Consider the following 14,492-nt stretch of genomic DNA (forward strand, 5'->3'; position numbering starts at 1 on the left):
AATTGCATTTTTAAAATCGCAACAAAATACTGACAGGTTTTTCACTATATATCCAAAATGCATTTTGGATTTTAAGAGGGCTACCACACCTGGGCTTCAGAAATCTGGATGACTATTAGATAGGGTTTTTTTTTCTTTTGTTACCAGTGACTTTTGCAACCCAAATCTGTTAGATTTTAATAATTTAAAAAGTTCTGAGTTGCTTAAACAAAAAATAACAGAATTAGAAAAAAAGAAATTCACCAAAGAGAAATTAAACATCTAAACTGTTACAACATTAAAAATATTCTACAATTAAGAGGTGGACAGAATGAGTATTAGATGCTACTCTGATTTGTCAAATTCCCAGCTGTTTACCACCAGCAGCAATTGCTGCTGAAAATATGCTGTACTCTAAGAAAATTATGGAGTTAAAGCCCCAGATATAGTTTTGTATGTGAATTTGCACACTATTCTGTACCTAAATGTTTTAGCACCTTAGAGGCAAACAAATATATTGTGCTTTTGTAGATTACTGTCCACATCATCAAATTTATGAAGAGTTAAAAGAATTTATATAACTACTGCCGTAGAAATTGTAAACAGTGAAGTCAAGAAAAACAAAATACAGGAAATTCAGATAATAATCTTAGTGAAAAACAAAGTAGATCTTAGCCTACTAATATCTGTCCTACACTTAAATACGGTACATGTACTGTAATGCTGCCACTATATGAAACAAAATAGCACCAAGTGTGCTTATTTAACAATTCTACTCCATGGTCTGAAGGTTGCTACTCATACCCCAAGATCTTCCTCAAAGCCTAGATATCCTTTGATGCTGCAAAGTCTGGAACATCCTTCCTAGTGAGGCACATCTGGAGCCTACTTTATTTATCCTTCTGACAGCAGGCAAAGATGCTTTATTCTCTCATAGCCTTTCATGTATTGTAACTTAATTTTTGGGCTGCAACAGTTTTATAATTAACTTAGGTTTGCTCAGTATCCTTTTTGATGTTTTGTCCTTGTTTATATTTTGGGCAGCTCCTCGGCTGTCTTAAGATTCTTCCATTCAAAGGGGGACACATTTTATTCCCACAGCTTGTAAGGTCTTTCTTGCTAAGGTTATTTCTCAGCTTCTTTATGATGTCCAGATTTGCACTTTTACACATTTTAACACTTTAGAAGCTGTCCAGTCCAAGTTTATAAGAGCTATCACCGCAGTTCTAAGTTGCATCAAAAATGCTGCCCAACAGTTAGAGATAGGTCTGGTTTTGTGGATGCCAGAGCCTATTACTGTCTCATGAATTTCAGATTATTTTTCCCCCTTTGTGGGTCTGGTTCCACTGGTTTTCAGAAACCACTTTAAATAAAACTGGTTAACAAGAGCTAATAGAAAACTCCAGTCTTTAGGTTTCTCTTTGGAGAGCCTCTGCCCGTTAGGGTTTGAAAATATCAGGAGTCATCTTAGGCAGCCTATCTGGTATACTGATCTCAAAACCAGTCTAAGCCTAACATGCAACCACACAGTTCATGGATTTTCTCAAATGGGCATGTGCTGCCATCCTATTTCTCCTCCATTCTAAATCTGAAATTCCACTGGGATGGACACACTAGTCTACGCAGTTCTGTGGGGGCATTATAAAAATATCCATCTTCAGCAACGGTCATGCCCATGAGGGGACAACTCTATAGAGTCCCTAAGACACATGCTCCTTTGTTGCTCTCTTTACAGGGAATCTCAGAAGACATTCATCTATCCCATTTCAAAGAACTACCCTGGTAGACAGTACAATGTTTATCTGTCACTTCTTTTATCGGACTTCTGATGTATATTTCCAGGTTGCCAGATTTTGTGCCTCTATTTATTCTAGATGTCCCATCTATAACTGAAGATTAGCACTAATCTTGGTGATCACCACTCAAATTTGAATAATTATTAAATTAAATTATATTAATTTTATTCTTAAGTAATTTTTATAACCTACCTTTTAATCTTATCAATAATTTTAAGTGTATGTGTTTCTATGGCCTAACAGCTGTAATAAACATTTGTTGTTTATATGTTATGTTTGTTTATATGTTGTATACTGAATTTGTGTATTTAGAGTAATATAAGACATCTTAGGAAAACTGCATTGAAGGGTGGCATACATTTTAAAAAATAAACTAAAAATTAGCAGCAAGCATGTTTTAAAGCCTTTTTTCCAAATGAATATTGCTTGATGTTTTACTAACAAAGTACCTTTTTAAAAAGCAGATTTAGGCTCCTTAAATGATTTTTATAGGATGTCCCAAATACGGTTTGACCTATCTCAGTTTTTAAGTCATTGTTTTAACTCTCTGTTGCTAATTTAAATGCCAACATGAAACTCAGAATGTTTGTTTAAATGGTGTGTATGACAGCCCATTTTGCTCCTGCAATTCTGAGTGGCTAACAATAATTAAAGTCATAATAATCAACCCCCCCAAATCAGGTTAAAAATAACCTCGACAATAATGTTAATGCAATGCAGCCAAGGTCTTCAAATAACTTACATCCTTCAGCTATCCAACCATATCATCAGGCTCATCTAACATCCCGGCCCAATGCTTGAGGGAAAAACTATGCTTTTAAACCTTTTTGGAATACCAACAGGGTCAGGGCCATCTGAATCTCAGGGGGAATGGTGTTCCATATGGCACACAGTATGAGAGAAGTGATGGAAGGAAAGCTCCAGCTTTTTGGCTTTGTACCACCTTGGGCAAGAACAAATGAAAGAGCTAAATCAATCCTTCCCTAAAAATAGGAAGCAACTGTGGAAAGAGAGTCAGTTTCAGAATCCCTGTGGACCCTACCGAAGTTGCTATAAAGTGCAAACTTGAACATTTGGGTCTCTTCATTCTCTCCTTTGAGGTTCAAGCCTGAATCTGACCCGGAAGCTACAGCAAAATAACAATTTTTCATAAGTATCTGCTTGAAGACTGCATCTGATTTTTCTAAGTAGGGAAACTACAGGTAGTCCCCGGGTTAAGAACACCTGGTTTACAGATTACTCATAGTTAAAAACAAAGCCTATTGTAGCAAAAGTCAAGTTAATGATTCAAGTTAAATACACAATGGTTCAATTCACAATACTACTTATACAGTATTATACAATAATATTGTTCCAGCTTACATACAAATTTGACTTAAGGATAGACCCTGGGAACGGGATTTGTACTTAAACTGGGGACTACCTGTAATAAAATTATCCCATGAACTGAAGTGTATATGAGCTAAAAGTTACAGAACAAATGGTCTAGACTGTATTGGAGAACCAAAGAAACACAATGCTTCCTTAATTCAAAACAGGCCCACTTGCAGATAAATCATAACTCATTTTCTGTCTCAAAAAGATAATAATGAAGCCCTTATGTAGCTGTTTTTCCATTTCTCAGGTATCTGATATCTTCCATGAGAGAACATCTTAAAATTAGCATACATTCCACCAATTAATTTTAGGAAATAAACTTACCAAATAAATATCTGTATTTAAAATCCCACTTTGCAAATACTTCTTTGGGCTAACTGACATGAGGAAATGCACATTTATAGATAAAAGTACTTATTGTTCATGAATAGGGATTCTGCAATTGTTGGTGAGATTTTACTTAGAATTAGCCATCATTTCCTCTGAATGTGTTGGGCAAGGTTGATCTCTGTATTTAACCCTTTTCTGGATTGCATACTTAGTCATTAATTAGTTTTCTTTTTTCTTTTTGGTTTATTTTAATAATTATAATGTACCTACGTTCTTTTTTTTTCACTGTATAATCATTATCTTTTTTCCCTTATTGGTGCTATATTTTTTTGAATGTTACCATTAAAATAAAAAAAAATTTTTTTTAAATTATAATGCATGCTAGACAAAGAGCTGATTTATTTAAATCTGTGTTTAGGAGAGCTGATAATCAAAGATGCAAAGGTAGGTATCACTGGTAACCTGATACTAACATTTACAGACTCCTCTTTAGAAAGAGGACAGGCAGTTAGAGACTGTAACCAGTGCTTGTGACTAGGTAGGCAAACAGGAAAAGGGAAGCTTTGCAAGGGAATTCAGTAATGGAAGAACACATCGATCTTCCATCTACTAAACATCAAAGCTGAATTAATCAACAGTATGAGAAATCGGAACTTGGAACAGAGGATCAGTGAAATAACATCATTCCTGGATATAAACTTTATAGAAAGAACAAGGAAGGGCACACTGGGAGAAGTGCTGTTCTATATAGATACAAAATCTAATGTACCAGAAATCTGTGGAAGATTAGATTCCTCCACAGAATCATTACAGCTAACAACATCTGATCACATGTGTGAATTAGACCCCTCCTTGGATCCAGCTAATTTAGGCAACTACCACCCATCTCAGCCAGCCTTTTTGGGGAAAGGTTGAAAAGAAAGTGGTAGTGAGATAGCTACAGAGAACCCTAGAAGTAATGGATTATCAGGATCTTTTTCAATGAGGCCTTGGCATAGGTTGGAAATGGCATTGGTGATGCTACTTGATTATCTTCATCAGCATCTAGATGAAGCTAAAAACATTTAAGGGGAAACAAGAATTAACTTAATTATATTCAAAACGAAAACTAGCTAAAGAAGCAGTTGGGCTCTTAGATGACAAAAGAGTGAAAAAGGATGCTCTGGGAGGATATGATGATTGGAGAAAAAGTGGGGAAAATGCATCTATCTTTATTTCAGAATATACAGAAAAAGATAGCCAAACCCGTACTGAGCGGCTCAGGGTTGAAACAGGAACTAAACCTGAGTTTTAAAAAAAGATACTCTAGCTAACCTTGAGAGCCCACACAAATGGTAACAAATCACCAAATCCAAATCACATCAACCCAAGAATTCTTCAAGAACACAAAAGTGAAATTGTTGATCCACTAGCAAGGTAAGTATTTGTCCTCAAATTGGTCTCAGTGCCAAAGAACTGGAAGGTAAAAAACATGACATCAGTTTTTAAAAAGGGACTCACTGGAAATCCAGGGAGTTACAGGTTGCTCAACTTAATATCTGTTCCAGAAACTGGTAGAAAGATAATCAAAGAAAAAAAAAATAAGCACAGAGAAATAAACCCTGCTGAAGGAAAATCAACATTGATTCTACAAAGGTGAATCCTGCCTCACAAAATTTCTACAGTTGTTTTAGAGTACCAACAGGCCCATGGATGAAGTTGAACTGCAGGAAAATGAGCTCCCAACTCCTACTTATATAGAGGGTAAGACTATAAATCTTTCCCTCTTTCCCAAAAATATATAAGATACAACATACCTTTTTAAAAACTTTTCCAGATGGCTGGATTTCATCTTCTTCCTGCAATATTTCCCGTGTCCCCAGAAGCTTCTTGTCCTTAAATTTACTTTGAGCATATTTGAAAACTTTATCAAGGGTATCACATCCAGGATATAATACAGATGCTAGGCAATGCAAACTATTAACAGATCTATATGCACTTCCAGGCATGCTATTCACTGGTTTTGCTTTAATTTGCTTTGATTTGGTTATGATACATCTTGATCCAGAAAATAAATACCATGGAATAAAAGTTATAAATGTGTATATCAAGATTGCAAAGTTTATAATGTGCAGGAGGAATGGATTAATATTATGCTTTAACTTCATTGAATCCATCTTTGAAGACTGTAAGTTACTCAGAAGAACCTGGTGAGTATTATATATCACATAAAACCAATGAAGACCTGAAACAGGAACAAAGGAAAGTATAGTATCACATAATAATAGCACAAGGATTTAATAAAATAAACAAACCTATTTTTATAAAGTGTAATTAAAAATAAGGAAAGGCAAAGCTGTTGTATTTTATTCCATATTTGATTAACAAAGCAACATATCTGATATCCAATATCTCAAGAGCTATTAGGCATGAGAATTGAAGATGTTTACTAAGCCTCTCTCCTCAGGAGTTAGGTTTGGCACTAACTGCAAACCAGCTTACAATTCATGAATGCAATCTGCCAACCAATGACTTGGGTAATTGGGATTATGCAGTACCCTTACCTGCTTCCAATACATTTAGCTTCCTTCCCACTTGTTACCAGAAAGCTTTAATTGACAAACTATGATGAGCATCTTGGCTCCAAACAAGACCAGTTCAAATCATACCATGGAGGCAAAATGCTAAACAATTTAACATCACAGCAAATTCACTAGAACGTGAAGAAGAAAAGATACATGAAAGAGGGAAGGAAAATGTAAAAGACCTTATATCAAATTTCCAGACCTCCAAATTATGGATCTGGTATACAACCTCTGAACTCAATCTGCATTACTATCTTTTTTTTTACAGTCCTCTAATGAAGATAACAATATTTAGACCTCATGTCATATTTATACTTCTTTAAAATATAGGAACTGAATATATAATTATTTCCTCATCAATAAAATTTATATAAATTTTCTTAACCTAAATACTGAAAAAAGTTTATAATCCTGAGATATGAAGCAACTGTATCTTCCATTGAATGGATTTTTTCTCAGCTTCCTTGGCATTTTCATAGGTTTTTCTGCATTTATCTAACCAGATATACAAGAACTATACTTCAGATTTGGCAGTCTGGAATACAAAAAGTATTTCGGGGGCTTGATTCATTTATTGTTTAACTAATATTTATTGGTTTATTGAATGAATCACACAGGCTGGGCTCATGCAAAATATTAAGGCAAAACAAATACACCAGATAACGTCCTGGTATATTGTGCGAACTCTCCTAATGTCATTCATCCAATATTTAGCAAACCTTAGCTTACCATAACGTACAAACTCAATTGCTAAGTTCACCAAAGATATCTGAATCCTGAACAAATCACTGCCTGGGTCTGTCCTGACTAAATTGTGCATGTTGCTTTTTTCTTATTAAACCTAGTTATCAGTCCATAATATAGGCTATACAAAATTCCCATGGCTTTTTTAAGAGAGTCAAAGGAAACAAATGTTCAAATTTGTGACAGATTCAGTATATTCTCAAACATTACAGCGGCCTCCAATTGAGAGAAATTACTAGGCTACTAGAAATTCTACTACTACTAGAAATTATAAATGTCAGAATATAATTTAATTATTAAATTATTATTAAAATAAATGCTGGAATATAATTATAGAGGTCTTAAAGTGTGTTACAAAGTTACATGCACACATATATAACACTTATTCTTAACAAACAGGTAGATGGCAAAATCTTTCAATACCCATGAAGTTAAGGAAAGTTAAGAATATGAACAATGCCTTCTAATGACCATAGGTCCACAAACACCTTTTTGTCTTAAGTAAGAAAAACTTTTCATCTTTGAGAAATTATATGAATCACAAGAAGTACCACACCTCACTTTTTCACCTTGTTCACTAAGCCATATTATATGATGTACCCTTTAAACGTTGGTTAATTTCATTAGCAGAACTTGCATTAATGTTTACTGTGGTATCTGCAAGAGAGTGAAAGAAATAGTGCATTATTAACTGGCAATGAATATATAGCAATATGTTCAACTGATGAAAAGTGAATGCTCTTTCTTTATGAGAGCATAAAAGTAGGTTAAGAAACAGTCCTAAGACCATGATAAAAGTTGCAGCTTTTGGGGAATGGGTTTTCTTAGTAGCAGACCTCTCACCCCTGCCCCCAAGTAGTGGAATGCCCTCTTCAGAAAGATTTGCTAAGCACTTACCATGTTGTCTTTGGAGAGCCAGGCAAAGTTTTTTTTTTCTCTCTCAGGTTTTTAAATTTAACTTAATATAAATTACATGCATTTCTGTTTCAACTAATTTTCTCTCTGTTACTTTTAATCTCTGCTCTTTTAAGTGACTATTTTAACTGATTATTTTAAATTAATGTCACTGTTATTGCATGCCGCCTCATTAGATACGCTAGAGATTTGCATTCATAAATGCAATTAAACCATGGTATAAAATCACAATCATAAATAACATAAATGTGGGTGTGCATGTATAAAAATATTATCATCCTCAACCAAATTAAAACCATCAAGACAACAATCCCCAAGTATATGGCATCCTTTCTGCAAAGGCTTTATAGAAAAACAACAAAAACAAAAATATGTCTTAATGGTCTTCCTAAACGTTGGCAAGGAGGCAACCATACTAATCTGTGAGTATGAGGGCATCGATGAGAAGGCTTTTTAACATACACAGCTTCATATTTGGGGAGGGAGTCTGGAAGGGAATCCTGGACATCCTCCACTACAAATGTGATACCATACTGAGTATCTTCCAGCATTCTCAAATGCTTCCCACCTTGCTTTATTGCTATTCACACACAGTATTCAGCAGCAGAGATGACCTGTTATTACACCCATTACTTTCAAAGATATGTTTGTTAATTAGGAAACAGAAAAAACAATAAAAATGTGTTCATCTATTAATTGGATAATCCTGTGAAGATAAATTAACCTAAAATAAAGCACAAAGTGTCAACACAAACAAACCTTAAATGACTTCTCATTGTTATCACTGGTATCAATAGGGAAGCAATTTCTAGAAACTTCAGCCTCACTTGGATTGTTCACAAATATTGTTGAGCAAACCTAAAAATAAAAAGTTATAATGAAATAAGCAACCAATAAAAAAGAGAATTAAAACCTTTTTACTAAATTGATATAGAATAATGTCTATAAAGTTTTCTTAATATAACACTCTAATATAATTATTTCAGATTTATTTTCCTGATTATAACTCAACAACACAGCAAAGAGTTCATACTAAAATTTAAAAACTAACCTTAATAATTAAACAAATTATCAAACTGATGGCAAGTTAAAAATGAATTTGTGGAACAACCACCCAAATTTGGTGATACACTGATTTTTAGTCCATGGATAACAGGTTACAATTACCACAGGCAATATGGTATTAGCACAGGATAACAAATACGACTGAAAGTTTGCCAGGAGAAGAACAATTGTCCTGCTCACAGTAAAACTGTACAGAATCGCTTGCAGTTTGGGAGGTGGCAGATACAAGGTTTTAAAAATGTTAAAACCACACAATCAACAAGAATGTTCAGAAATCTGTAACTTCAAAATAGTTGGCCACATTTGTATGGAAGGAGAAGCTAGAGTTCTAGCAAAGTCTGGCCCTCAATGCTATGTCACAACTGTTGAGCAAGATTCTAGAGATCAGAACTAATTTTTAGTTTAGCCCAACAAAAACACTGATTTTTAATTTTTTAAAAATTTTTTATTTATTTTTCAAATTTGTCAACCCCCATCTCACTGCAGAGTGACTCTGGGCGGTTTACAGTAAAAAGAATAAATAATAGTTAAAATAGAATAAATATGAATTAAAATACTTTACAAAAAAGACTTCCTATATAAATAATACCTTAGATTCAGGGAGTGTCTTTAAGGCACTAGCCACCCCCAGGGTTGGTTATATCCCTCTTGCCCCATGCAAGTTGGCAGAGCCAGATCTTCAGCCCTTTCTGGAAAGCCGGGAGAATGGGGCCTGTTGCCCCTGCCCTGTGGAACACTCTTCCCACCTCACCTCTGGGGGAAGAGTGTTCCACAGGGCAGGGGCAAGAGCAGAGAAGGCTCTCCTCTTGGGCCCCACCAGTCCACATTCTTTCATAGATGGGTCCGTAACATACCTTCTCTGCCTGACCAGGTGGGACAGGTCAATGTAACTTCAATAAAATTATTAAAAGGCAGCTGCCTTGCTTACAGTAGGGGTGGCTGGCCACTGTGTGGGGCTTGAGGTGGCATTTCTCAGTGGCAGCGGCAGTGCTGGGGCTGAAGTAGAGGCCTGGCGGCAGTGGCAGCTGGCTGAAATTGCTGAAAGTCCCAGGCCTCTACTTCAGCCCCAGCCCTAGTGCTGCCAAGCATCACTCTGCAGAGCAGCCAAAAGGGCACAGATGGGGGGGGAGATAGGCAAGTGGGGGAAGTTGCAGCACCCCTGCAGTTGTAAGCACTACTGGGCCAAGCTGGGGCAGCTGAAGCTTCCCGGGGTGTGGCAGGTTTGTGCCATGCTGCTGGGCTGGGGTGGGCTGGAGCAGCTGAGGCTTCCAGGGGTGGATGTGGCTTTGTGCCACACTGCAGCACCCCCCCCCAACTCATGTGTGGCCTGCACTAGGCCTCCCCGGGCTTCTCCCCCCCATGACACTCCCACGCTCTTTACCCAGGACCCCCTCTGCTTAATGACCCATGATTGTCAGTTAACGACAGCAACCCGGGAGTCCTGGGTTTGTAGTCACCAAGTGATGTGGTCACGTGACGTCTCACTTTACGATCACATTGCTTAGCAATGGAAATTTTGGTCCCAATTGTGGTCGTTAAGCGAGGACTACCTGTATATGCAATCCAGAAATCACCATCTTTTCAGTCCTAGTTCAGCAAAAAGCCCATTAGGCGTTATCAGAAATATCAAACAAATAATTTATCCCTGGTCAAATAGTCCAACTTTATATTCCTCCTCTTGCTCTACACAGTCTTGACCTTTAAATCATTCCTATGGCATTGCAGGATTTGATCTTTCATCCCTCTATGGCATTTAAAAGGAGTCTTTAAAGCTTTCACCAGCCTATTTTCTAAATCCCATAAAGAGGCATCATCCAGGATTTCTTGCCAAAGCTGTTCCATGTCCAGATCCTTTTCTTAATTTGTCTTTTGAAGACCAATTACCAAAATTTGTCTTTACCTCATTTTGGTAATCTCAGTTTTGTTGTCTTCTATGCCTTCAAACTCTATAATGTCTATGTCAGGTAACAGTTTTTTAAAGTTTTTCTCATCATCTTCTAAAAGTTTATCTGTTGAAATCTGTATCTTTTCTGAGATATTAGTTATTAATATTAGTTATTAATATCTCAGTCCATTTTTCAAAAAAGATAAGAAAAAGTTATAGCCAGCTTAGCCATTTTAGCTCTTTTTTGTCTGGTCCTTTAGTTCCCTCAAGTGTCCATTTGCAGCCTTCATCAAGCCCCCGTTCCTATATGGATTTAGTTCCCTTTCAGTAGTTTCCCATGAGTATATTATTAATTATATACTTGTTTTTCAAATCTTATAGCAATATAACCAATATTCCAAAGCTCTCCTGTCTCCTAATCCATTTAAAACTTTCTTAAATCAAAATCTTTTTTTTTTTTTTTTTGGCTTTTTGGCAATTATATATTATTTTAAATTCTTAAGTCTCTGTTTAAAATTTCTTAAATCCAAAGAAGGTAAAACTCACCAGGTGTCAAATTAAGCTCACCATTTTGAAGGTCTCTAATATCCATAAAGTGGTTAAACTGAACATTTCCGAATGTGATTAGAAAATTAGTTTGGCTGGCAGTGTCCTTATTAAAGGTTTTGCTGCTGCTGAGAGCAAAGATGTCTCCCTTAGCTCACGGTGCTCAAACTTGTAGGAGACTGCTGTTTTACAGTCTCCTTGTGAGGAGCTGGCATTCAGAGCACTCGTGGGAGATCTCCAATTCTCTTGTTCTCCAGAGAGATCTGAAGGACCAGTTTACTCGCCAGTCTTTCATTATTCACAGTAGCCATCTCCCCTCAGTCAGCCATGACTCACACCACTAGAAGCCTAAAAACATTGATTCTAACCATTAAAGGTATAAACATTTTGGGGTCTTCATGTCTGAAGAAGTTGGCTCTATTATATGTTTTTCTATATGCCTTTAAGTCACTGATGCAGGTCTTGTTTCAGCTACCTACATCACTTCAAGTTCAACAGGAAAATACAGACCTTCTAGACGCTAAGACCCACATCACAGTAACACCTTTCTAGAAAAGCATGTAAACTCTAGCATTCCAAAAAATGAAAACTCTCTTGAAAAAATATTTGGTGCTAAAAGGGTTAGTTGACTATTCTAAGTCAGTTTATGCTCATTACCACAGGGTGATCAAGTGAATGATTCCTGCTGCAGAAGCTGCTGCAGAGACTACAGAAGGAATATGTGGCAACAATTTCCTGAATGCAAGCTCACTCAGTAAGTACATGGGGAGAGCTTAGAGGAATTTCACTGGGGAGTTTTTTAAAAAGTCTTTTACAGATGAGTATTGGGAAATGGTGTTAAATGAAAGATATCTTGATTTCTGGAAACATTGTCTAAAATAATGGACTACTGGCCCAAAGTGGGTTGTTCTCATAAGGACTGATAAAAATGTGCTTGACTGAAGCATGGCGACTTTGATCAGGAGGGCTTCAAACTGAATTCTGTGGGAACTGAAATGAAAAACCTGAACCAAGGACTGAAAATAATGATTTAGGAAGAGGACTGTTACAGCATTCAGTAAGAAAAACAAACAGAATATTTGCTCATTAAGTCCATGACTTTTATTGCTTATTTAATATTGCTTGTTTAATGTATGGAAAATAAGGAAGATGACAGCTTGATACAGAAAGACAAATGTGACTTAACAGAAATCCACAGTAGGATGATTCCCATGACTGTATCTTTTAGCTATTGTATTCCCTTTTATTAAAAAAGAAAGAGAAACTGAAGCAATAGAAAGAGAAGAAGAGTTGCACTGCATGTTAAAAATAGACACATTTGCACAAAAATCCATCTGAATGAACTTGATATTACCAGGAGCATCAAAGTTTAAATAAGCACAGGGCAAATAAAAGCAGTACTGTCGGCAATATGGATGGTACTTTCAAGTCTTCAAGTAGAAGATTAAGATGATTAAGACTTTAATTGATTAAGACTTTAACTGATTAAGACTTTAATTATCCTAATATTATTGGGTTACAAATTCCAAGCAAAAAATCAGGAATCTGGTGGGGCCAACTAACACATTTTATTAAAAGGCACACACTTTCATGAGCTGCAGTTTGCTTCATCACATCCTCAGCTCATAAAAGTGTATACTTTTTAATGAAATTGTTAGTTGGAAAAAGGTACTACTATACTTCTGATTTTTTGCTACCATAGACCAATACAGCTCTCTTCCCATAAGCTTTTCTAAGCATGGTCCTTAAGGAAATTTCTGACACTTTTTTGCTGACAACTATTTTCTTCAGTCACTGGAAGAAGATACAAGAAGAAGCTATCCTTAACTTTATAATATCCATACAATGTTAGAGTTCACTTTAATGAAAACTAAAGCTAAGTATAGCTGAATTTGAATATTGGATTTTAAGAAAGAATATTGTAATAAACTTAGAGCAATGATAATTCCATGGCAGAAGAAGCTTATGGGAAAAGGGCTCAAGAATCAGGGGAGTTCCTTAAAGAAAGAGAGATTAAAACACAATTGTAAACAGTACCAAAAGAGGGGAAAAAAGAATGATAGTAAAAAAATTAAGAATGAATAAAGATCTAAAAACAATAAAACTCACATAGGAGGTAAGAAATGAGGCAAGTCGGCAAGGAATAGTACTCATAGCCCTAAATTATAGAGAATGACTAAAGCTCAGAGTGAGCCAAGAATGACAAAGGATAAAAAAAGGAAAACAAAAAACCTTCTTTGGATATCTTCAAAATAAACTGAAAAGTAACAGATTATCAACTGTTCCATGAAGATGCCAAAATACTAACTGGTTACAAAGAAAAGAAAAGCTATTCAACCACTATTCAGACTCAGATGTTTTTCAAAAAGAGGATATATGTTCCAACAAGAAATTCTGAAAAAAACAAGATGAAGCAGAACTGAAATTTGAAACTGATAGAATTACAGTCAGGGAATTTCTATTTATTTTGAATTGGTTTAAATTTTCAAGGCCAGAAGAACTGCATTATGGAGTATTAAAGGAAGCTGCTCATGGTTTGGCCAAATAATTGTCATGTATTATCTTTGAGAAATCCCAGAGAGGGAATGTAGTATCAGATGATTGAAGGGGAGCATATGTTGTTCCAGTTTTCAAATAGTACTGTACTCTTAAACTTTTTTTATTAAAAACCTGGATAAATATAAAGGAGGTATTCTCTATCCTATCAAATTTGCAGATGACATAAAATTGAGTTGGATAATTAGTATCCTGAAAGACCGAAAACAATCTTGATAGGTTAGAGAAATGGGCAAAGAACAGCAGAATGAAATGTAAAAAAAATAAATAAATTACAAAGTCTCTTACTGAGGAAAAAATAAATAAGTGCACAATTATAACATGGAGAATATCAGGCTTGGCAGTGATATTGAAGGCTTGGCCTTCAGGAAAGGTATTAAATCCTGGCTTTGCCAGAAGGCCTGGGGGCCAGAGGGGGGCTCGCACCTGTGGAGATGGCTGGTGGGATGATGGGTTGCCCCCCCCCCAGCATCTTACAGATTTTTATAGGGCCAAAATTAGAGGTGGTTTTTTACGGTATTTTAATATGTTTTTAAATTATTTATAGTTTTTAGCCATCTTGGAGAGAATTGTATTTCTTCGTTTTTATTGTGAGCCGCCCAGAGTCACCCGTGGGGGAGATGGGTGGCATACAAGCCGAATAAATAAATAAATAAATAAATTGTGAAAGAGAGCTTGGAACAGTTATTTATCACTAATTAAATATGAGCCAACATCAGGTTGACTTTGCAAAAA

At 35.9% G+C, this 14,492-nt stretch overlaps 1 protein-coding gene across 6 annotated transcripts in view; it reads right to left on the reverse strand.

Annotated features, from left to right (window-relative positions):
- Positions 1-14,492, reverse strand: part of ACSL3 (acyl-CoA synthetase long chain family member 3) — a 67,132-nt gene that overhangs the window by 36,912 nt on the left and 15,728 nt on the right. For 3 of the 6 annotated variants that reach the window (XM_088132550.1, XM_088132552.1, XM_088132553.1), the window contains 3 exons: positions 8,465-8,563; positions 7,347-7,447; positions 5,279-5,706 (listed from right to left, as the gene is read on the reverse strand). In XM_088132550.1, the coding sequence (XP_087988676.1) occupies positions 5,279-5,638 (360 nt within the window). In that variant the 5' untranslated portion in view covers positions 5,639-5,706; positions 7,347-7,447; positions 8,465-8,563. Of the gene's footprint in view, positions 1-5,278; positions 5,707-6,025; positions 6,175-7,346; positions 7,448-8,464; positions 8,564-14,492 lie in introns of those variants that run through there. The other 3 variants (XM_088132551.1, XM_088132555.1, XM_088132554.1) reach the window with 3 other exon arrangements.

The sequence above is a fragment of the Python bivittatus genome, unplaced genomic scaffold, assembly GCF_059951505.1.
Source record: "Python bivittatus isolate LINGU-HERP-01145 unplaced genomic scaffold, Pbiv_v1 ctg000980_np1212, whole genome shotgun sequence".
In the NCBI taxonomy this organism is placed as follows: Eukaryota; Metazoa; Chordata; class Lepidosauria; order Squamata; family Pythonidae; genus Python; species Python bivittatus.